Source organism: Rattus norvegicus, chromosome 1, assembly GCF_036323735.1.
Source record: "Rattus norvegicus strain BN/NHsdMcwi chromosome 1, GRCr8, whole genome shotgun sequence".
In the NCBI taxonomy this organism is placed as follows: domain Eukaryota; kingdom Metazoa; phylum Chordata; class Mammalia; order Rodentia; family Muridae; genus Rattus; species Rattus norvegicus.
The window spans coordinates 127376003-127400050 of record NC_086019.1 but is presented as its reverse complement, the minus strand read 5'-3'; the positions used below and the strand labels follow the sequence as shown (position 1 = coordinate 127400050).

The 24048-nt window shown below is 43.3% G+C and overlaps 1 protein-coding gene across 3 annotated transcripts; it reads right to left on the bottom strand.

The window, feature by feature from the left end:
• Positions 1-499: 499 nt before the first annotated feature.
• Positions 500-23740, bottom strand: Mcee (methylmalonyl CoA epimerase). 3 transcript variants are annotated; one of them, XM_039108802.2, is made up of 4 exons: positions 23523-23740; positions 13365-13702; positions 1328-1482; positions 582-783 (listed from the first exon to the last, which is right to left on the bottom strand). In XM_039108802.2, the coding sequence occupies exons 1-3, from the start codon at positions 23566-23568 to the stop codon at positions 1363-1365; spliced, it is 504 nt and encodes a 167-aa protein (XP_038964730.1). In that variant the 5' UTR covers positions 23569-23740; the 3' UTR covers positions 582-783; positions 1328-1362. The 3 variants fall into 3 exon arrangements, with proteins under 3 accessions (NP_001099811.1, XP_038964737.1, XP_038964730.1); NM_001106341.1 differs by lacking the exon at positions 1328-1482 and having other exon boundaries at positions 500-783; positions 23523-23698; XM_039108809.2 differs by lacking the exon at positions 1328-1482 and having other exon boundaries at positions 503-783; positions 13527-13702; positions 23523-23727.
• Positions 23741-24048: the final 308 nt, after the last annotated feature.

Below are 24048 nucleotides of genomic sequence, written 5' to 3'. Positions count from 1 at the left end.
TGGATAGAGCAGGTTGGGGCAGATAAGAGGATGTTGGGGGGAAGGGTTTTCATAGTTATTGGAGGTGGATTGGGTGGAATAATTCAGGTGGACCAAAGGGACTGGAGTGATTTATGGGATGTTCCTCCTCATCCAAGCTAGGGGTGTGGAGATAGATATGGCTGGGTACAAAGGTTGGATGTGGTATGGGAGGGGCCTGTGAGTTGGAACATAGGCAGGACCATCAAAGCAAAAGCCTAGAAATCAGTTGCAGGGCAGGCAGAAGAGACCTGACTAAGTTGAGAAACTCATTACGGGACCTGGGCTGGATCTGGTGGGTTGGGGAGAAGGTATGAATGGAGAAGAACAGGGAGACTCACTGGACTAGACTCTGGAGAAGTATGTGGGAGATCTGTTTGAGTGGAGAGGTTGGATTCAGTGCCTATGAATATGATTTTAACAATGCCAAGTACTTGGTAATTAAGATTTCATCCAATTTCAATAACAAATACATGTACGTATATACATGTGTATATATTTTAATCTTTCTGCAATTAAAGTTTTAAAGTAGTAGAAATAGTAGCCTAATACATCTGATAATATTGTTAAGGGTTACTTGGGTTGATTAATTAAGTTTATCACAATTATAAATCATGCTTGCTCCAGTTCTACAAGGACCCCACCACAGTCTTTGGGATGGAGGAAAATCACGGGTTTCCCATGTGCCCCTATTTTGGCCTCATCACTCAGACTGCGGATCTTCTGTTTCTTCAGATCCATCACAGCTGCATTTATGTTGTCCACCTGGAAAAAGGAGAAAAATATATCTGAGATCACAAAATACCAAATGCTACTGTATGGCTTGAGCTCGTGCCATCTGCTTCCTCTGCCTTTGGACTGGACTATTCTTAAATCATCACACGTGCTGGGGTAGGGAAGCTCAGATATGAAGCACTTGCCTAGAGGAAAGGGAGCCAGCTCTGAGTTCCATCCTCAGCACCGAGAGAGAGAGAGAGAGAGAGAGAGAGAGAGAGAGAGAGAGAGAGCAAACAACAACAACAACAACAACAAACAAACAAACAAACAAACAAAAAACCCAAAAAACAAAAATAAGCCTAATTTTTTCAGTGGAAAAAATATGAAAATTGCAACATAAGGTAATTTTTATATTGGTGGATGTTCCTTTCTGGAACCTATATTTCATATATTATACTTCATGGATTTCTTTTAATATTGAACAAAGAAAAATTTTTCTGAGGGAGTTGGGTTTCTTATCTATAATGAAAAAAAGAGGAGGTTGTTAAGTATGGATCTTAAGTTCCCCAAAGATTCCTTAGTAAACACTTACTCCCCAGGTTGGTGCTGTTGGACGATAGTGAGTCTTTAGTAAGCAGGCCTTAGAGGGAGGTCTCTGGCCATTATAGCTATGCCTTTGAAGAAGACAGTGGGGCAACAGTTGGCCCCCTTCCTGGTGTTCTTTGCTCCTGCCATGGTGTGCTTATCCTAAGAAAGGAGGACAATAAGTCATAGATGAGGACCTCAAGTCAGTGAGTCAGAATAAACCTTTCATCTTTCTAAGTTCATTGTCTCTGCTATTTCTCACAGTGAAGGAAATCTACTAGAACAAACATCTACTATGTGAATTGATTAGAGATTAAAATGAGATGACCAATAGGGTCTTGGCAGTCTGCACATAGTAGGTACTCAGCAAATATGATTTTCTGACCCCACCCTCCACAGAACTCCTACCTGGTTATGACCTTTGTGATTAAAACTATAAATGACAAAGCTGTTATCAAAGTGCTGCTCTCCATATGACTTATGTTTATTTGCAGTGTAGGAAAGGAGGATCAGACAAGTGATGGGGACAGCAGGAGCTTCACATGAGACTGGATCAAGCTGCAGGTGCCAGGGAGAGTTTATGCAATTTTGAATGACAACTCATGTATTCTGCAGGGTTACATACAGAAATACAGTATGGTGGTTCGAATATGCTTGTCCAAGGGAGTGGCACTATTAGGAAGTGTGGTCTCATTGGAGGAAGTTTGTCATTGTGGGGGTGGGCAATGAGACCCTCCTCCTAACCATGTGGGAGCCAGTCATTTATTGGCCTTCAGAGGAAGATGTAGAACTCTCAGCTCCTCCTGCACCATGCCTGCCTGGATGCTGCCATGCTCCCCCTTTGATGATAATGGACCGAACCTCTGAATCTGTAAGCCAGCCCCAATTAAATGTCATTCTTATAAGAGTTGCCTTGGTCATGGTGTCTGTCTGTTCACAGCAGTACAAGCCTAACTAAGACATATATCCATGTGGAATCAATAACACTTACACAGAAACAAGCACACCCAGAAACAGTTGTGAGCTGAGATGTGGAATAGAAACAGAGTCCAACAGAAGAGCAATTAGTACTCTTGGCAAAACGACCTCTCCAACCTCAGGTAATGGAAACTGTTTTTTAAAAATGGTGTGGTATGTCAACCCACATATATTTAAGTAGTCCTAAGAGCTGAAGCTATAGCCATAAGTTGAGGTTGATGCAACTTTCTACTTATTAAGTAGGACTTTGCATGATGGCTACTTTCCAAAGAGAGAATGTGGTGGGTAAAAAAGAATGGCTACTTTACAGTGGTAAAAATAGACTGACTTCTCAGGTAGATGGGCAAGGTTAATGTCAAAAATGACATTAACAGTGTCTTGTTGACTGTGTCCTATTTATTGATGTGAGGCAGTGAGAATAACATTCATCTTTCCAAATCAACAATCTCAGTCCAACCAGGAGGAAAAGAGCAGGTTCCTCTCAATGACAGACAGTTTAAAAGCTTTTCTGTGTCAAGGCCACCGCCAACAAGCAAAGTCTGAGAAAATGTCATGGACAGGAGGAGTCCAAGGGGACGTGGCAGCTAAATTTAATATGAGACTCTGGAACAATAAAAACAAAAAGTACTCTGAAGCCGGGCATGGTGGCATACACCTTTCATCCTAGTACTCGGGAGGCAGAAGTAGGTGGATCTCTGTGAGTTCAAGGCCAGCCTGGTCCTCGGAGTGAGTTCCAGGACAGCCAAGGCTACATAGAGAAACCCTGTTTTGAATAAACAAAAACAAAAGCGAAAAAGGCTCTGGATAAAAGTATGAAAGTCTGGACCAAATCAAGACTTCACTAATAGTGGCTGAACTTGGGTTCATTTAGCCTAACAAACGTATCGCACTCACATTAGGAAGTTCCTTAACACAAACAATGTGAAGAAATCAGTTCCATGTGTAATGACTGAATCTTGTTCAATACTGCCTAGAGAAGTCAACTGTAAAATGACATCTATAGCTCGACTTTCTAGTTTGACTTATAGACTGTAGATAGATGCTCATTTCAGAGAGCTGCCTTCAATTCTGATTGCCGTAATGTCATCTAATGAGCGCCTGTTTGATAGTTAAAGGCGAAATGGCACAATGGAAAATTACTTTGTGATGGTTTAACAAAGAAACAAGACGTGATGAGATCTTAATAACTGTTAGATCTGGGTGGTAAGAATTTAGGGGTTCATTATTTTCCTACTTCCTATGTTGAAATATTATAATGTTAAGTATAATGCCTTTTGATAACTTCTATTCAAACTATGACAAAATTTATAGAACATTCTACCCTAGCACAAATATCTACAGTTTAGATGTTGTAACCTAGTGTGTTAGTTAATTGCCCATAATCCAGGGCGTAATCCTAAACTAAATGCTTTAGTTAGCTTTCGTTCGTTGAGATAAAATATCATGACCAAAAGCTGCTTGGGGAAGAAAGGGTCTATCTCCTCTTACAGCTCACAGATCACACTCTATCGCTGAGGAAGTCAGGACAGGAACACTGCTTACTAGCTTGCTCCTCCTGACTTGTTTTCTGGTTGAGACCAATCCAAGTCTTTCTAGACGCTCTGATGAAAGGACAAAGGGAACAGTAGTTCAGTGTCCGATTCATCTTTCTGCTGACCTTGGCCATTTATACAAGACTTCCTCCTCCCAGGTTTGCTTTTGTCTTCTTATTTATTTATATCCTTAACACCTCACTCACTGGGACTCCTATTCTTGAGGGTTTGGGTCATTTTCTTAAACACCTTGGGACTACCTGCCTAGTTGTGGCACCATTCACAATGCTCTAGGTCCTCACACATCAATTGTTAACTAAGAAATACTCCAAAGGTTTGCCTTCAGGTTGATCTTAGGGAGGCGTTTCCTCAGTTGAGGTTTCTTCCTCTCAGGTGACTCTAGTTGACGAAAACATAGCCAGCACACTAGCGAACACTTCTAAAATATAACAGTTACATTTAAAAGAAATCTTAATATTGGACCAGAATATATTAAGAAATCTTAATATATTCTGTCTTTCTATTACGTTGCTGTGAAATTTTCAATTATTTTTTATATTAATTTGTATTTAATTATATGTCTGAGTGTAGTATGCGCATGGGCGTGCATGTGCCTGCAGGTCTTCTGGAGTGGATTTACAGGAGATTGTAAATGGTTCTGACAACCAAACTCAAGTCTTCTGTAAGAGCAGCAAATACTATTAACCACTGAAGCATCTCTCTAGACCAGGAGTTCTCAAGCTTCTTAGTGTTGCAACTCTTTAATAGAGTTTATCATTTTATGGTAACCCCAACTATACAATTATTTTTATTGGTACTTCAAAACTGTAATTTTACTACTTTTATGAATTATGATGTAAATACCTGTGTTTTCCCATGGTCTTAGGTGACCCTGGTGAATGGTCATTCGACGCCTCTGTAGGGGTTATGACTACAGGTTTAGAACCACTGCTCTAGCTCCAAATGTACAATTCTTTATGAATACTATGGATTTATGTTTGACAATTACAAAAGTGTTGAGGCCTTTTGTTCCACGCCTGCTAGCTATTTCATATTGTGGCTGTAACATGTCTGCCGGTCATTGACACACACACACAAAAAAATAACTTAATTCAGAGCAGGGTCATGCTGACCTCATACCCTGTTATATTCTGAATGTTATGAGGTTTGTTAATATTAAGAAATCCTACAACTATAAGTGTCACATAGGACCCATCAAATTAAAGGTCAACATGAACTGTTACGTATGTCTAAAATGGCTTGAGTCAGGGCCAACCACTGGGCAGCACTTCCAGCACTTGCGTTTGAGCTCATTGTGGTTTTTGTGGTTTTAGCCTTTATAAGCTGGCCCTGAGAAATGTCCAGAGACCAGCTTTGAACTGTTGCCCTGGTCAATCAGTCTTTAGGTGTATGTTTGATAAACTATCCCTGTCTCACTGAGATCTGTATCCCTGTGATTTGTGGGGTGACTCCTGGACTCCAACAAAAAGAATAAAATAAAACTGTTTTTCATTTTCTAATTGAAAGTACTTGTAGTAGCTATGTAAGAAATGTAAACAAAACAACAACGAAACAAACTTGCTTTGGGAAACGAATTCTTGCCCCGTAAGTAATAAAAAAAATATGGTCAATAGCAATGCATTTTTAAAAGCGTCTTTGCTGCCCTGAAAGCACTTGCAGATCAGTTAGCTCCCTGGGGTCCTGCGCATCAGTACAATAAACCTGGGCTATCTGATCCCCACGTTAGCTTCTTACCAGCAACTGAGTGTGTTAATGTGAGTATGGAGCGGAGGTTGATTTTTCCCATTTGGTGCTGAGTTAAGAATGACCATCATCAATGCTTTAAAATGTTTGGGTTATGGGGTTGGGGATTTAGCTCAGTGGTAGAGCGCTTGCCTGGCAAGTGCAAGGCCCTGGGTTCAGTCCCCAGCTCCAAAAAAAAAAAAAAAAGTTTGGGTTATCATAATTAGGATTCAAAATATTCAGGTAAGTTTTCATCGCCTTAAGTGCTCAGTGGTCACACTTAAAAATGACAGTGTGGGGTTGGAGAGAAGGCTCAGTGGTTAGAGCACTTGTTCTAGCATAGGACCTGGTTTTGGTTCACAACCATTAGTAACTCCAGTTCCAAGGGGATCTAATACCCTCTTCTGACCTCTGTGGTACCAGGCAGGCAAGTCGTACACGTACAAACATGCCAGTAAACACTCATAAAATAAATCTAAAAAAATTAAACAGCAATGGTATTTTCTTTACCTAGGACCCTTAAGGCGCATAAGTCTCGGTCTGACAAACAAGCAAAATTGTATGAACAAGTAACAATGTGCCACTTTTAATAGTTCATGTTAGTTTGATCGATTTAACAAGAAACTTCGTTTTACATAAAAATATAATTTTGCTAATTGCTCTCAATAATAAATGAATTCGATCTTCAACCTGATTTAAATCTATTAGAGCAAAGTGGGAAGTCTGGATTAAACATTTATGTTTCAATCCTACCCTAAAGGCTAGATCTAAGTGAAATGCACAAATATAACATTATTCTGACTAGGGCGGGACTGAGTGCTCAGCAGTTAAGAGAGCAAACTGCTTTTCTACACCCAAGCTCTGTTCCCAGAGTTCGGTTCCCAGCACCCATGCTGGGTGGCTTAGCACCACCTGGAAATCCAGCTCCATGAGACCCAGTATCCCCTTCTGGCCTCCGCAGGCCCCTAGAATAATCAATCTTTTAAACATCGTTTCTGCAGAGGCTTCCTGTGTATTCCTAGGACCACTTCAGATGACGCCCGTTACTTGAGCTTCCTTATTTGCCGTAAAGCCTGGTAGAGGCTCTGTGCAGCGTTTCCCAAACGCTGAGTCCACCGGTTGACAGCGAAACACTCTTTATGCCTCTATTTAAGGACAGGTGCTACAGTTTTGCTCTTCCCCCAGAAGCCTGATCTCCAGCACATAGGAGGCAGCGGAACCTGTAGGAAGTGGGACCGTATGGGAGGAAGTTGGCTCGGTGGGGTTATGCTCTTGAGGGATGATGGCATACTGCCCTTTCATCTCTTTCTGTAATAAAATACACTGATAGAACAATGTTGGTATGAAGTGAACCCTCACCAAACTGTCCACCTGTTTGTCTGCTTTGCACCATTCGCTGTAAATGTTTCCGTCCCATGAAATCTCCACATCTAGGAGACTGTGACACAAACCTATTGCGGAAGGATTTCCTGAGGAAGGTTATTGCCAAAAAGAAAACAGACTTTTAAAAAGTTATTTCGCCATGTTGCACTATCCTTGAGCGGGTAGGGTTAAGCGACGCTCCTACCTTAGCATCTAGTGTGGATGGGAAAACAGGTGTGTGACACCACTGGACTAGACCGACATTATTATCCGTGTGGCCATATGCAGGTCAGAGGTCAATGTCTTCTTCAATCACTCTCTACCTCTTTTTGAGGCAGGGTTTCTCATGGCCCTGGAGTTCTCAGATAAGTCTAGGCTAGCAGACCAGTGAATCCCAGGGACACCCCTGTCTCTGCTCAGTATCGGGACTGTAAACAAGGGCCACCACACTGGCTTTACAAGGAGCTGGGGGTCAGGTTCATGTCCTCGAGCTTGTGTGTCATGCATACTAAGCTTTTTTCTAGAATTTTTGAAAGTAGACTTTTTCTCTCATTGGTTGAAGAACATTCTCAGGATGAAGGGGATAAGTTATCTTGCTACCCTTTTACATTAAAATCCCATAACTTTCATAAGGCATAGATGGTTCAATGAAAAATTCTGTTAAACACAATACATAAATAGGAAAACAGCCCATCTATTATGTGACCATGCCAACATCAAAAGTATAACTGGTGCTGCATATTTTAAGCATTTACCTATCTAACAAAAGTAATAGTTTTCTTATATACTTTTTCTCATCAATCTACAAGTAAGACAACCTTTAAATCAAACCTAATATTCTTCCTGAATAAACATCTGGTCCCCATTACTGCCACTCACCTGGTTAACCAACCCCTTTGAGGCTACCAGGCTCCCTTCCCCAGCAATGTCTATACCGAACTGCTCCAGCATGTATGTGGCTGTGTTCCTCCCTTGTAGTTGCCACTCATCATGCTACTATACATCTCCCCTGCATGGAAGCATGTCTCTCTCTCTCTCTCTGATAGTGTAGACTCTCCTTATCCAGTTTGTTTCTTCCCAATATCTGCCCAATGAATCTACCCCCATGGCTAACACACACTCAGGTGCTCCATACTATGCCAACTCACATGAGGTCACACATTTCATACCACTTGGTGTTTTGCTCCCTATGCTAATCTCCACATCCTCCTGCAATGATCTGCACTACATATGACTAGCCCTGAGCCTCCCTGGTAACCAAAACCCTCCCTAAATACACACACACACACACACACACACACACACACACACACACACACACACAAATCTGTCACTGCTCTTCCTCAAACCGCAGAGATTTCAGGAACCAATCCTGTGTGGACCTCTCAGTATGTATGGCTTCCACTCACTGTACAGAGCTGTGTCTCATCTGTTCAAGCTGTGTCACATGGTAACAGAGCCTGGACACGTTACAATCAATAGATGTTGACTGCACACACTTCCAGAGCCATAAAGTGTGCCCACATCAGACACTACACAATCAGAGGTTTCAAATGAAGTCCCAGTGAGAAGGAACATATCTGACACTAAACAGAAGAAATCCAATTCTCCAGTGAGTGGGCTGATGATAACAAAAGAAAGGATGGTATTATGAAAGAAATGGCAAAAGGCATAGTACACTAGAGAACTATGAACACCTACAGAAGTGTAGCTCTTCACATCCCACCCAGAATGACTCCATTTTATGGCCAGCTGCATTAATCTGTCTATAATCCAGACCGCAGAAAAACAAAGGCATCGTCCATGGGACAATGATTTCTGAGGCCAACAGAAGCCCCAGTAAGAGCAAGAACAGACTGCGTGTAAGTCTAACTTTGCTGGCTCTGTGTTTGCTTGTGTCTTGTTATCTAAGCCCACAGTCACTTCTACTGCTTTAATACTAAGTGCTCTAAGTCTCTGGCATCGGTTCTGCTGTAGAACAATTATTATAAAATAAGGGTTTGGTAGACAGGGTACTGGCAATTTTGCAATTAGATGCTTTCTCCTTAGCCGTCCGCCACCTGGTAAGTGAACCCTAATTAAACCCATTCTACTCATCAAGGTGGGATTGGGTGTTATTCTTTGGGCTGTTGAAGCCCTTGAAAGACAGAAATTTCTTTCATGTCTCCCCAGAAAAGTCATGTAATAAAAAAGACACATATGTCTTAAGGTGTATATGACCAAAATGCTAAAGAAAGTTGAGGGAAAACACGTGATGTGGTGCTTATGAACCTTCTACCTTATCGAGTTTCAATCCTCTTGAATCTCCTCACGTTCACGAGGGCTAGTCATCTATGTATCTGCTTCGTGCGTATGTGAATACTGCTGCTCCCAACTTCCTCTTTTCTGGTAATTTGAAATTCAAATCATTTTAGAGCTTTGAAAATTTTTTCCACATTGTCCTTTCCCTCAGAACACATTCATGGTTATAGCTCTTTGAAAACATGGCTCTTCCCATTAAGAGTCAGGATCTGGGAGCTAGCGAGATGACTAAGCAGTTAACATTTGGCTACTCTTCCAGAAATTCCATTCCCAGCACCCACATGGCAGCCCACAATCATCTGTAATTAAAGTTACAGGGGATTCGGTGCCCTCTATGCCTTCTTCTGTCCTCTTTTGATACCGGGTACATATATACACATGTAGGCAAAACACTTATACATACTTTAGAAAAAAATAATAGTCAGGATCTAGGGCTTGGTCTCAAAAAAGGCCTGCTTTAAACCAGCAGGCAATGGCAGAAGGCTCCATCAGAAGGGACCACAAAGTCATCCCTGGTTTTGTGCAGATAGACATATATATACTCAGAAAGAAAGAAATCCAGCTATCCTCAGGACTATGCTTAGCCTGCCAAGCCAAAGAGGTCTCCAGTAGGCCCTCCTATTAAAAAAAGTTCAGCTGAGCTCCAAGACGTAAGAGTGCCCTCACTACTAGTCACAAGAGTGAGGCGTCTGGGACAGCACGTGTGTCACATGAGAAACTTTGAGCAGGAACTGTGCCACAGAGCTCCAGCTCCCTGACTCATCCTCCTGGGCAAGCCAAGTACTGCCCATTCCACTCCACACCATGGCCGGGGGAACTGGACCAGTGACCACAGAGGAGGCTCTCTCTGAATGGACATTATCACATTTTTATTTAGAAGACAGCTCAAGACCTAAGTCTTCAGCCAGAGTAGACTGGCTATAGTTCTATGATACACTGAGTGAAATCTCAACATTTACACTCGCAAATATGCTTTTTGTTCAAGGAAAGGCAAGAACTTTTGCTTGGCATTCTCTAAGGAACCAAGCGCCTTCCGCCTTGCGACACCACAATCTGAGAATGCCACAGCTCCGAGAGACATAAATAACAACCCTTCAACGTCTTCACCTTTCTGTCTATTCAGAAAGAAGGGGAGGCTGTCTTTGCAATACCTCTTTTCTAAAACTGCCAAGTTGGGGCTGGAGAGAGAGAGGACTCAGTGGTTGCTGCTCTCCCAGAGTCCTGGAGCTCAGTTCTCAGCACTCGTGTTGTGGTTCACAACTATGGCTATAACAACCCCAGTCACAAGGGATCTTATGCCCTCTTCTGGCCTCCACAGGCACTGCAAGCATGCATGCATGTAGTGCACAGACATACATGCAGGCAAAACACCTATACACATAAAATAAATCCTAAAAAATAAATAAATAAGAGCAGAGACATAAATAAATATTGCAGAGATTGACAGCCAAGTCTGCCCCAGATGGATGCTCTCCATCTTCCTTCCAGAAGCCTTTCTTCTTCCAGCAGCACATGGAGCTGCCTAGACATAGACTACTTATCCCAGTTTCTCTTGTGGCCAAACAGACCACTGGATTAAGTTCAGGTCAGCGGACGAGTGTCCGACTGTAGTCGTGACTGAGCACTTTCTACGCTGTCACCTACCTCCATTTTACGCTCATAACATTTCTATTCCCCTCTTCCAATCTCCACTTGTGAATCTGCTGCTACTTTACTGGACTCCCACTTTACTCTGCTGAACTTCTGACTCACAGCTGGCCTCCTTTGATGACATGAGCTCCCTTGATGTGGAGCGTAGACCACACAGTGTAGGAGAAAGTCGAGTAGACTCAAAGGCAGATGGTCCAGCTTTTCATCCTGGGGGGTTCCACCATCTACTGACAAAATGTACAGCCAAAGTAATCTCCCAAGAATGAACGAAATGGTAGGCATCAGGCCTGTGTAGTCTCTGGTCTCATGTAGATAGCTTCCCCAACCTCAGCTTTTAAGGTCTGATCACACAATGAAGGCATCTGGCCTCATGGCTAAGACCACATTCCGGAAATAGAACAAATCTGGGTTTGAACCCGAGCCCTGCCCTGTACGTCTAATGTCACTGTCAGCACGTTAACCAAGTCTTGGTTTTTGCACCCATCATATGGGTCAGCAGCATCCTAACAGAGCAACTATGAGAGGGAAAGAAAGTGATGTGCATAAGTACTTCATATATGCCAAAGGCTATGTCATGTATTTGCGAGCTCTTAGGAAGGCTCTCAGCCTTTTCCCCATGCTAGTCCCTCTGCAGCAGCAGCTCTGTCCTCCTAGCCTCTGGGGAATTCCTTCAGTCACATAGCAATGCCCCGTGATACCATCTAGCTCCTTGACCTGAGCAATCACCTTCAACTCACTTGCATTACTGAGAAGACACACATCTTAATTCCCATATTATAGCACAGTCCTCTTGACTGTTCAAATACCCCCTCTTCACTGGGGACATGATATTTACTTTGCTGAATTCCAGGTACTTGGCAGAACATAGACACTCATGTATGAATACATCCTTGACTTCATTCTAGTCAACCTAGCCCTCCTCTGCACTAGGACTGGGGTTTTTACCATTAACTTTCTGATTATGTTCAGCCAATGAATTGTCCTATCAAATTATTTTAAACTAAAACCTAATCGGCATCTCTGGTTAGCCTAACAGTCAACTATCCAAACACGACCCATCTACAGATAACTATTCTTTAATGAGAATGCTTTGTTCAAACATCTCTTCGTGTTTTCTCAGACACTGTTGGCAAAGTGTAGTTTAGGAGATAATAAAATTCAGGGCTTGGAGAGACGGTGCAGTGAGTCAATGTGCTTGTCACTAGTCCTGATGACCTGAGTTTGAATCCCAGAGCGCACACGACGGAAGCAGAGAGCTGACTCGTGAAAGCTGTCCTCTGACTTCCACATGCACGGCATGGTGTTGGGAGTGCGGTCGTTTTAAAAAAAAAATCACTGCCCCACATGTGGCCCATACATATACAGCCACCCAATTAGACAAGATGGATAAAGCAAAGAAGTGCAGACCGACAGGAGCCGGATGTAGATCGCTCCTGAGAGACACAGCCAGAATACAGCAAATACAGAGGCGAATACCAGCAGCAAACCACTGAACTGAGAATAGGACCCCCGTTGAAGGAATCAGAGAAAGAACTGGAAGAGCTTGAAGGGGCTCGAGACCCCATATGTACAACAATGCCAAGCAACCAGAGCTTCCAGGGACTAAGCCACTACCCAAAGACTATACATGGACTGACCCTGGACTCTGACCACATAGGTAGCAATGAATATCCTAGTAAGAGCACCAGTGGAAGGGGAAGCCCTGGGTCCTGCTAAGACTGAACCCCCAGTGAACTAGACTGGTGGGGGGAGGGCGGCAATGGGGGGAGGGTTGGGAGGGGAACACCCATAAGGAAGGGGAGGGGGGAGGGGGATGTTTGCCCGGAAACCGGGAAAGGGAATAACACTCGAAATGTATATAAGAAATACTCAAGTTAATAAAAAAAAAAAAAGGAAAAAAAATCAGTAACTAAAAATGATTTTGTTTTATGATAAGCAATAAGGTATTCGGCTTTTTAAGGGTAGCACAGAATTATAAGTACACTTTGGCTGGGATGTAGCTCAGGGTCTAGCACAGTCTTAGCCTACATGAGGCTCTCAGTTCAATCCCTGGCTCTGCAACCAAAACCTTGCCAAGTTAATGAAATTCCTATTTAGCAAGCTTTCTCCATGTTGCCTAATTGCCTCACAGTGACGGTGAAAAAGCACTTATATTCCTATAAGAATAGCCACAAGAGAGGCCACATTCAATCCCTACAACCACTTCGGTGGCCTGTTTTAAATCTACTGGATCTAGTTGTCCTCAAAACTCATCAATATTATTGTTATAGTTTCCTAAAAGGAAAGAGAATGAGTGGTGTGTGTGTGTGTGTGTGTGTGTGTGTGTGTGTGTGTGTGTGTGTGTGTGTGTGTGTGTAATAACAGTACTGTTCCTTTAAAAATGCAATAAAAGATTCTGGTCAAATATAATCTTCAACAGCACAAAGAGCATGTGTGCGTGAGAGATTTCAAAGAGCAGACATTAAGATGGCAGGCTACCTCGATGCAGACGTGATGCATTCCTCCAGCCTTGTTCTTCTGCAGGAAGCCTGCGATCGGACTATCACTCCCCAGTGGATGAAGCAGTTCCATCTTCGTATTTCCCAGGTTGACAAAAACCACAGATACTCCATGTTCCGGAAGAGGGACCGCCTCACTCACCTGGGCCCCTAGAACATCCCTGTAAAATGACGAGGCCTTTTCCAAATCTGGTACTGCTATGGCCACATGATTGAGTCGACCCAGCTTCCACACAGGACTGGATGCTTGATGCTGGGACGGTGATGTGGAAAAACTTCTCCCTGCTGCAACTGGAGTCTGGACTCTGGAGAAAAGCCCTGGAAAACCAAACAGCGACGGATAGCTCTCTTTTGAGAATTAATGTCCTTCTGAATATAATTTTAAAAACTAATCAAAGGGCTGTAAAACCCATTCTTTACGTTATCTACACTTTTTATTTGATGTTAATTGGAAAAACTTGTGTGAAAACAACTCACCCTCCTCTTCCAAGAATTAAAAAGCCATGCAGTCACCCAGGCCTGGGGCATAGATCTATAATCCCAGCTACTCTGGAAGTAACGGCAGGAGGGGGTGGAAGTTCAAAGCTTGAGTAAGCTGCAGAGTGAGTTCAAGGCCAGCAGGGGCAGATTAGTGAGACTATCTCAAAATTAAAAATAAAGAGGGCTGAGACTACTCAGAGGGCTGAATGGTAGAGTGGTTACCTATTAAGCATGAGGCTTCGGGTTTAAACTGCAGTTGGAGGGGCGGTTATTTGTCTAGAATTACAATCTAACGCTAATTTGGAGGTTAGAGTGCACTCGCTGCTCTGGTAGACCTAAGTTCAGTGTCAACTGTTGAGCAGTTAATAACTACCTGGGATGCCAGCTCCAGGAGGATCCGATGCCTCTGACCTCCAAGGGCACCTACACAAGTACACAAACCCACAACCAGATCCAAACACACACATAATTAAAAGTAATAAAATACATTTTAGAACTCCAGTTCTGAGCTTCGCTTTCACTCGGAACGAAGAACGCCACTTTTCATAGTAATTTATGTGTATTCTAACGTGTAGTGGCAATGGTATACTAGGCACACTCAGTGATGCTCGCGTTTTACGTAAATCTGAGTGTGACAGTGAGCAACACACACACAATGAGAAGGATGGGCAAGTTTTCTTCTCAGTCTGCACACTTTTTGTTTGTTTGTTTCATGCCATGGAGTGGGCTCACAAAAGGCACATACCTTTTGTGTACAGTTTATTAATGCAGCTTTTAAAAACCTAACTTTTGGCGGAGAACTAGATCAAGTTGTGTGCAACATGTTGGGATTTCTTCCGAGCCAGGGTTTTACATTATTTCTTTATATAATTTGACAGAATAGAAGCAGAACTATTCCGGGTGGTGAAGAAACCCTTTTCGGTGTGCTGGATGGTTTTATGACAACCTGACATATGGTAGAGTCATTTGGGAAGTGGAAACCTTAATTGAGAAAATGCTCTCACCAGATGGGCTTTTGGGGAAACATGTGGTCCATCTTCCTAGTTAATGACTGATGTGGGAGAGTCCAGCCTATTGTGGGCTTTCCCATTCCCCAGCTAGTGGTCCTGGGTGCTATAAGGAAGCAGGCTGAGCAAGCCATGAGAGGCAGGCCAAGAGTTCCTGCCTTGTGTTTCCTCCGTGATGGACCATTACCTGAAGGGTAAGATAGAATAAGCCATTTTATCCTCAAGTTGCTTTGTGCTGTGGTGCTTGTCACAGTAATTGAGACCTGACCAAGACCTTCAGCAACTGAAGAAGATTGGCGTTATTCTGAAGATGCCTGTCATTCTGCTTCTGTACTTCCTAAACACTAGACTTTAAGAGCCAGACTCGACAGAATGAAAACTGTATACATACGATGAGGTTACTGAGTTGTAAAAATACACTACTTGATTTAGCTTAAGAAGGTCTCCTTCTACATCTTGGTTTGCGTGAAAATTACTAGAATACCCAAAAGTGCTCTTCATCAACAGTTAATGTGGTCCAGTGCTGTGCACTCTATGTTATCATAAAATCCAAGTGTATAAATACCCAAGATACACAAATAGAAGTGTACAATTAAAACTCAATCCCTGCAAAGAGAACATCCAATCTTTACAATGTAAAAATGCCCTGATGTTTTCTATTCTGTTTTCAAAACATAGCAGGCCCATCAACTAATTATTTAATTATCTGGTTCAGTGTGAAGAGTATACAGATGGAGCCAAAACCATAACTCACACAAACACTTAGAGGGGGCACAGAGTGAATTCTCAAATTCTCACTGCTCAGTACTGGGAGCCACACCAACCCAAGGCCTTCACACAGGCCATTATAGAAGGACAGAGGGATATTTGTTCTATGTCCTTGTCCAGAGGCAGAACTGATGGGATCTGGCTCTGGGACCAGATTCAATACCTCCATGGAGTTCACGTTTCAGTCCTGGAACCTGAATTTCTCCTCTGAAGGGTTGTGGTTATTAGTGTTCTCTTACTCAATATTGTTTGGTGAACTTTCTGCTCACCATGGCCTGTTCTCAACCTAAAAATAGTACATAATATTTTGTACTTCTTCATAAGCTTCCTTGGCATAAGTTATCAGCTTGTGCAAGGCCTCCTGGCCCCAGATCCCTGTCTTCTGTATTTTCTCATCCCTGGTCCTCCCTCTCAATACCTCACCAGTTGGGATACTTACTCAGGGAATTGGGTCAGCTGAGGACATACACTGATGGCTTGCCAATGAACAGCATGAACATTTTTTATAAACCTACTTCAAGAGGGCACAGTATTACAAATGTGTGGTGGATGGAATGGAGTTCTGAGTAAATGTGTCTTGTTGACGTGGGCACAGCCATGTCAAGGACCCCAATGGTGACCCGGGGGGATGACCAAGCCTTCCTCTGGTCCAACTAGGAGTGTGTTTAGGAACAATTGACCAATGTGTGCCAAATCTAGCAACAGCAGCTGCCTCCTCCCAGATGACTGCAATCTCAATCTGACCCCTTATAGAGACCGCCCATCTACCCCTTTCTGTCTGTACAAAAAAACACAAGCTGAGTTTCCAGGTTGTGTTGCTGTCCTCCATCAGAGTGAGCACAGCCTACCCCATGCTAGTTTTTCTGTATGTATGTCTGTCCTTTCTTTAGTCCTGAGTCACCCCGTCAGGTTTCCAGGATCAGCAGAAGAGGACAATGCACATGGGCTAACAACTTCTTTAGTCAAACTTCTCCTCCCCTTCTGTGCACATCTCCTGAGGGTACTAGTTCGCAATGGGTTCAATACAGTGGTTTTAAAACAATATAGATGGGGGCTGGGGATTTAGCTCAGTGGTAGAGCGCTTACCTAGGAAGCGCAAGGCCCTGGGTTCGGTCCCCAGCTCCGAAAAAAAGAACCAAAAAAAAAAAAAAAAAAAAACAATATAGATGGACAATGTCAGTGAGCTTTCCAGATAGTGTGTGTAGTAAGAAACTATAGGGAAAGGTAAAAAATGAGTCCACATCCCATCTCTGATGTCCTACTGAAATAGGAACATACAGAAATGTCAAAGGAGCAAATGACAGAATGGTGAAGTGAAAGCACACTTTAATAACCCATACATTCTGCTCTAAGGACAACACACACTCTGGCATGCCAAAGGAAGCCCAAGCAGCAGTTACTGGAGCTCTCTGTAGCTCCTTCTCTGTCATTTGGTTCCACAGAATGCCTCATTCTTTTGATTTTATAGAAACAAACTTTCTTTAATATGGGAGAAGGACAACAGTATCTTTATGTTGTAGTTGCTAAGCTTTTGACACTATCTTTTCTCTAGAAACAAGTGACAACTGGATTCTCTAGAGATGAGAAGGCTAATTTGAGGGGGAAAATTTTCTCTTTATTGGCTTTCTCTGTTCCTTAAAACATGTATTTTAGGAATGTTGTAAAAGGTCACCGTGACCCCAGTGGAAACTCAGTGACAGAGTTTACTTAAAAATGGAGACAGGGATGGCATGAGGCGCACACCTTCAATTCCGACACTCAGGAGTTCACAGCCAGCCAGATCTACATAGCAGTTCCAGGCCTGCCAGAACTACATAGCAAGACCTTGCCTCAAATAGATAGATAGATAGATAGATAGATAGATAGATAGATAGATAGATAGATAGATAGATAGATGGATGGATGGATGGATGGATGGATGGATGGATGGATGGATGGATGGATGGACGGACGGACGGACGGACAGACGGACGGATGGGTGGGTGGAATGGATGGACAGACAGATACCTAAGTAGACAGACAAACAGAAAGGATAGGATACAAAAATAGTCAACAGGTACATCAAACGCTCAGTGTCGGTGAGTAGCATCTGTGACTGTCAGGGAAGGCAAGTGGAATACACAGTGAGATGTACTGCTTCACACCCAACGAGAAAGCAAGGGGCAAAAGAGAAACTGAAAACCTTGTACAATGTTGAACAAAGGGTGAAATGGTGTAGCTGTCATGCAAGGGTTCGGCAATTCCACAAATCAAAAATTAAACACAGAATTATCACAGCCCCCAATATTTACTTCGAAGTACTCAAGACAAACAAACAGATGGGCCTGCACAGTAAAACTCAAACAGAATGCATACCCTGATGTTCGCAGCAGCCATGTTCCCACAGACAAACCACGGTCTATCATTCAACCTTACTGACGCTCCAACAGGGAAGAACCTCTAAAGGAGGAGAGCTGGACATACACAGTATGATGCCATTTATATCAAGCATCGCGAAGTTCACAGCACAGAGACGGGAAGAAGGCTGGAAGGAAAAGAGACTGGGGATTGAGGGGGTCTGAATGAGAATGGCTCCTATAGGCCCACATATTTGAATGCTTGCTTCCCAGTTGGTAGAACTGTGTGGGAATGGTTAGGAGGTGTGATCTTGTTGGAGTTACGCCAGTGGGAGTGGACTTGAGGTTTCAGAAGTCTACACTCTTCCTAGTATCTTTCTCTGCTATACTTGCTGATAAGTAAGCAAGCTCTAAGCTACTGCTCCAGCACAGTGCCTGCTTCCCCGCCTGCCACTAGCCATTGTATCCTTATCATAATGGTCATGGACTCACTCTCTGGAACTAAAGGGCCCAATAAAGTCTTCCTTCTATAAGTTGCCTTGGTTGTGGTGTGCTATTTCATAGCAATAGAAATATAACTGAGACAGAGAGAGACTGTTTACTACATGTGGGCTTCCTTTTGGGTTATAAAAACACTTACAGGATGACCAAGGTGACACACCTGTACAGCATGACGAATCTAATAAATGTTGTATTTTTTTAAAGTAATGTGAACTTTATCAAAAGGAGGAAAAGGTATGACTCTGCAGTAAGAGTCTGTGGATAAAATCTTGTAGGCCGAGCAACTGCAAATAAAAAGTTTAAAATAATGTGATTCCTCTGCCAGTTTTATTGAGGTATGATCGGCAAGTATAAATCGTGTACACTGAAAACTTACAATGTGATATTCTGATATCTGTGTGTGTATTATGGATTAGCATACATCAAGCCAAGTGTGTGTGTGTGTGTGTGTGTGTGTGTGCATTCACAAAGGCCAGAAGATGAAATTAGGTGTTCTCAATGTTATCCTTATATATTTGCTTTTGAGACAAGTCTCTAAATGAACCCCAGGGCTTGACTGGCTGGTGAGCTCTGGAGAGCTGCCTGTACTCCTTCCCCAGTGCTACAACTAGGACCTATGTGTGCGATCATGCCGGACTTTTTTTTACACGTGTGTGCTAGGGATCAGCACTCAGGTCGATCACACTTGTAGATGTTTTATTGACTGGGCCATCCTCCAGCCTGAAGCTCACTTTTCAGAGATATTTGTATTCAGACTCTTAGGAAGTCACAAAGTTTTAGGTTTCTCTGCCCAATCTCGATCTCAGAAGGTATAACAGAGTCTCAGTCCTCTGACCTACAGAATTTGTTATTATTCCAATAAGGAAGAATGACTTTGCTTAAATAAACTACAATGTGCACTTATCCATGAATAAACCTGTTAGACACTTGGAGTGCAAAGATGTCTACAAGAGACAGAAGCTGGTAGCATAAAGCACTAAAGGGGGAATAATGACATAGGAAGGGTTAAAGTGACTGGGGTGGGAGGGAACATGGAGAGAGGTAATGAGCACTAAAGAGCATATAGAAACCCACTACTACAGAAGCTTCCATGTACATATTGTATGTTCATACCACACACACACACACACACACACACACACACACACACACACGCACGCACACGTACTTCTTAATGGTGGTGTATACTTCAATGATACAACACTTGCCTAGCATTCACAAAGCTCTAGGTTTAGATCTCCTGCCTCACAAGAAAACAAAGCACCTCTTATTCATGTATATTTCTCATGACTGTTTCTTTAGTGGGGAAACTTCTTTTCGTATCATCTAGAAATGGAAACTAAACAATAAATCTGTCTTTCAGCAACCTATAAACCAGTTTTCTCCCAATTCTATATGCTAGGATATATATATGTGTGTGATATTATATATATATCATATATATTATATATAATAATTGAAATTATAAATGTTATAGATATATGATAATTATATATATATATATGTATATGATATAACTTAATTGGAATTGCCCTATGATGGGGCAACGATGCATTTACTTGATACATAGGATAATAAACAAAAAAGCCTAGTGCCAAGAATGGATTGTCCCTTTTGGAACTGTTGGCCCAATAAATACCATAGATTCCCCAAACTGTGAGCTATTGCCAATGCTACTAGTTACCCTCCAGAACTCCTGTTGCTGATTATACCACATACTTAAGGCGCAGGGCATGGGAAACTGAAGCTGGTTTTCACTGAGAGCTTCATCAGTGCTGGCTATCTTTCATACGCTGGAAGGTGCTATGCACACCACTGGAGGAGGAAGGTAATCTTCACATCTTACCTAAGTGTGAACTCTGGCAGGCACACTCACCACCTTGATAAGATACGCCCACTGATGCAAGAGGGGCGGAAATATCGTGAGAGTAACCAACAGCGTTCTGATTGGGTTTAAAGCGCCACTCCATAAGTTCAGCCCATACCCGACACCATTATCAATGAATAAAACTGTGGCTAGATAGGTCATAGGCCCTACTACTATTAGTCTGCTAAATGGGCTTAGTGTTAAAGTCACTTTTAATGACTTATTATTATACCCATACATTAGTCCACCTCTCAACCCTCATCAGAGAAGCTTCTGTTTAAGTAGATGTTGTTTAACACAGACTTGAAAGTCATCAAGGTACAGAAAGTAAAGGTACTGCTCAGTCCTACATAGAGCATATATATTATATATATCACATCACCTTCTCAGGGATTACTGTGGGGGGTGGGGGGAGTGTAAAAGCCAGAAGCAGTGGATGACTACAAAGAATACGGCAGTGCAGCCTCACATGTCAATTCCTCAGGACAGCGTACAAAAGACCTGCAAAGAAGTCAATCCAGACAAGATCCCAACATGGAAAGCAAGGTGGGTGGGCATGAAGTCCCTCCTCTGGCTGACGAGTATTGGTGACTGATAGCGGGGAGGAGAGGGACTGCTATTTTTCTCTGAGGGTGTCACCCTGGGACCTCGCTCCAGTGGCAGGCCACATGTCCTCTTACCTCCACCTCCCAAACTTCTAAGATCCCAGGCACTTCCCACCAGTCCCTAACTGGTCTTTTCCTTTTGGAAGATGTATCCTGAGGGGTACGGTTTTAGAAATGGCTGAAGGTGTTCAAGTATTTTCTGACTTCTGACATGTTGATGGAGTTCACCTCTGTGTTTGCTTTTTGCTAAAGGGACACACATTACAGTTTTGGAGTTAAAAGCTGCTGCTTATAACCCTCCGGCTCTGACAGGGTGGATAGCTCAGCGACAGAGCACTTGCTTAGCATGAGAAAGCTTTGCGTTTGGTCTCCAGCCTCACGACAAAACTGTTGTGACTCACATATATGACTTATGACCATTTTATCACACGGGGACCTTTCCTAGTCTACAGAAATGGAGACTAAACAATAAATCTACTTTTGAGCAATCTATAAACCAGCTAGCTCCTCCTACCCACTGCTCAGTTACTCTATGCCTCAGTTATAGAAACCCCCCCCCCAATGTTTTCCCAACCACTACGATTCAGCAGCAGCAAAGGACAGAATTGGAAGACTCATGTTGGATTCTACCCTTTCCCTAGTACAGACCTATGGTTTTACTTCACCTCTATACTTACACATCAATCATTATGAAACCTTGTCATAGCCATTGTCCTTCCAAACTACATTGCAAAAGCACAAATGCCAAGGTGGGGGAGGGGCACGGTACCATAGCCTGGCTTTGCCTTTTAGTCTACGTGGCCACAAAATAAAGATAATGATACAGGCACCCTGAATACCTGTGTTATTTAATCTTTACTGTGACCCTGTGGGTTGGATAATGTGGAATTAGGCCTCTAGAGACTAGGTTCTTTTCCTCAACATCACTTTAAGCGGCAAAGCAGGGCCTTGAGCCCGGGTCTGTCAGACATCAGAGTTGATGTTGAGAAACTATTATTTCAGCTCATTCCTCTACGGCGCTCTTCCTTTCCTTTTTCTTCCATGCTGGGAATCGAACTTACGGCCTTGCATATGCTTGACCAGTATTGCTCCATGAAACTATACCCAGAATCTTTTGCGGCCCCTTTCTTCTCAATTAAAAAGAATCTTATGTTACTCTGAGATCGTCTCATGAATCTTGGGTGGCCCTCAGACGCGGTTGTGCCTGAGGATGGATCTGAACTTTCTGATCCCGTGTCTACTTCCCAAGTGCTGAGATTACAGGTGTGCGCCGCCCTGCTGGTTCATGTGGGAATGAACCCAGGCTTTGTGTGCATTGGGAAAGCACTCTAGCATCTCTGCTAGTCTCAGCCCAGATTCTCAATGTTTAATACCATTAGTAATATGTCTGACAAGCAGGGCCTAATTTCTAAGAGAGAGCTTGATAAGGGAAAATGGGTGATTCTGCTATAGTAGATAATAACGACGTATGATGGGTGAGCTAAGAAGGTGGCTTCTATTTGATCTATTTGATCATATAGAAAACTATGACAACAGGGAGTGCTAGCAAAACTTCAGCATTAACTGTTAATCAGAAAATCATAGGGGTTGGGGATTTAGCTCAGTGGTAGAGCACTTGCCTAGCAAGCGCAAGGCCCTTGGTTCGGTCCCCAGCTCTGAAAAAAAGAAAAGAGAGAAAAAAAAAAAAAAAGAAAATCATTTCCACTTTTGTGCTCTGGCTTTCACTACGATATTTTCTTTCTTATAAACATACATACACACAGTTGTACTAAGGTGTTATGTTGTTTTGGGGGGGTTGGCTTTTTTTATTTTTTGGCTTGTGGCTCATGATTTTGCCTTGGGGCCTTGTTTGTTAGGGCAGACAGGGAATTTTGTGATTGGCTGGAAAGGCTGGAGGGTTCCACAAAAACCAAATTCAGTTTGAGAGCAGACTTTGAAAGATGACTAGTTTCAATAGAGGAGCAGACAGAACTTTCCAGGCTAATGGATTTGTCGCAAATGTAACAGGAACTCTGGAATGATACTGCCTTACACTTTCTTTCAAGTTGAAAATCTCAGACGGAGGGCAGTAACTGCCACCATGCAGAAAGGGAAGAAAATGGAAGAGAAAGTGAGACAGGCAGAAAAGTTGGGCATTTGTCACCAAGATTCTGCTTCTTGATTAATGAGATGGAGGTCGAAAGAACTCAAGGAACTTACAAATCCTTCTGCTTGCTCCTTTCCTGCTCATGTCAGATGAAAAAATTGAGTGTGGTACGTGTATAAAACTGGCTTGGACTGAGACTTTCAGGACTTGCCACTTTGCCCTTTTCTCCTATCTCTTAGAGGAGGCATTTAATAACTCGAGTCTCCTCCAGCTTTATTGCAAGTCCTGCCTTGCCTGTGTTCTTAGGCAGATTACCTGTCTGGTCCATGTTTGCCAAGGGCAACCCTTGAGCACAGAGAAGGACAATAAGGAACTCCCGTGCTAAAAGGAGCGCAGCTCCAGGAGCCCAACACTTCAGACCCAGGCCTTGGCCTCCCGCAGCCTCCCGTGCCCCGCACCCGGCGCCCCTGATGGTGCCCGGTATTCACCTGTAGCGCCTGCAGCCAACGCAGCGGCCTTCACTACCAGCCTCATCTCCTGAAGCTACAAGCTTGCACAGCGACCCCGGGCAAAGACAACTAGGAGAGTGGGCAGGGGGCGGGGCCTGAGGTGGGCGTGGAAAACAGGACAAGGGTGGGGCTCGAAGGCAGTGCCCCAATACCCTTTAGAGAGCTAGACGGCTGAAGGGGGTTGGGGATGGGGGCGGAAAGAGAGCAAGGGGCGGGGCCTGGGGCCTGGGGCGGGGTAACAAGACTCGGAGCTTGACTGACGGCTACAGAGGGTGGGAAAAACGGGGCAGTGGCGGACGCCGCATAGGGTGACCTTCTTTTCCGTTACATTAAAATACTTATTGTATCGAATGCAAAAGCAGAAAGCGACCACGCGACACCACTGCGGTTCTCTTAGAAATACAAAACATTTGGAGAAAGAGCCAAGACGCTTGAGATGACCAATAGCCCTTTTCGGTGGTCGGCTCCACCCCTACGCATGCCCAATAGAAGCGTTTGCTGCTAG

What these genes read in the sequence shown, in the direction of transcription:
- Mcee (NM_001106341.1), bottom strand. Translation starts at nt 23,568, where the DNA reads ATGAGGCTGGTAGTGAAGGCCGCTGCGTTGGCTGCAGGCGCTACAG. An exon ending in GTTGGCTGCAGGCGCTACAG is followed by an intron (nt 13,703 to 23,522) that starts GTGAATACCGGG and finishes TTGGTTTTCCAG; the next exon opens with GGCTTTTCTCCAGAGTCCAG. An exon ending in TGCATCACGTCTGCATCGAG is followed by an intron (nt 784 to 13,364) that starts GTAGCCTGCCAT and finishes TCCTTTTTCCAG; the next exon opens with GTGGACAACATAAATGCAGC.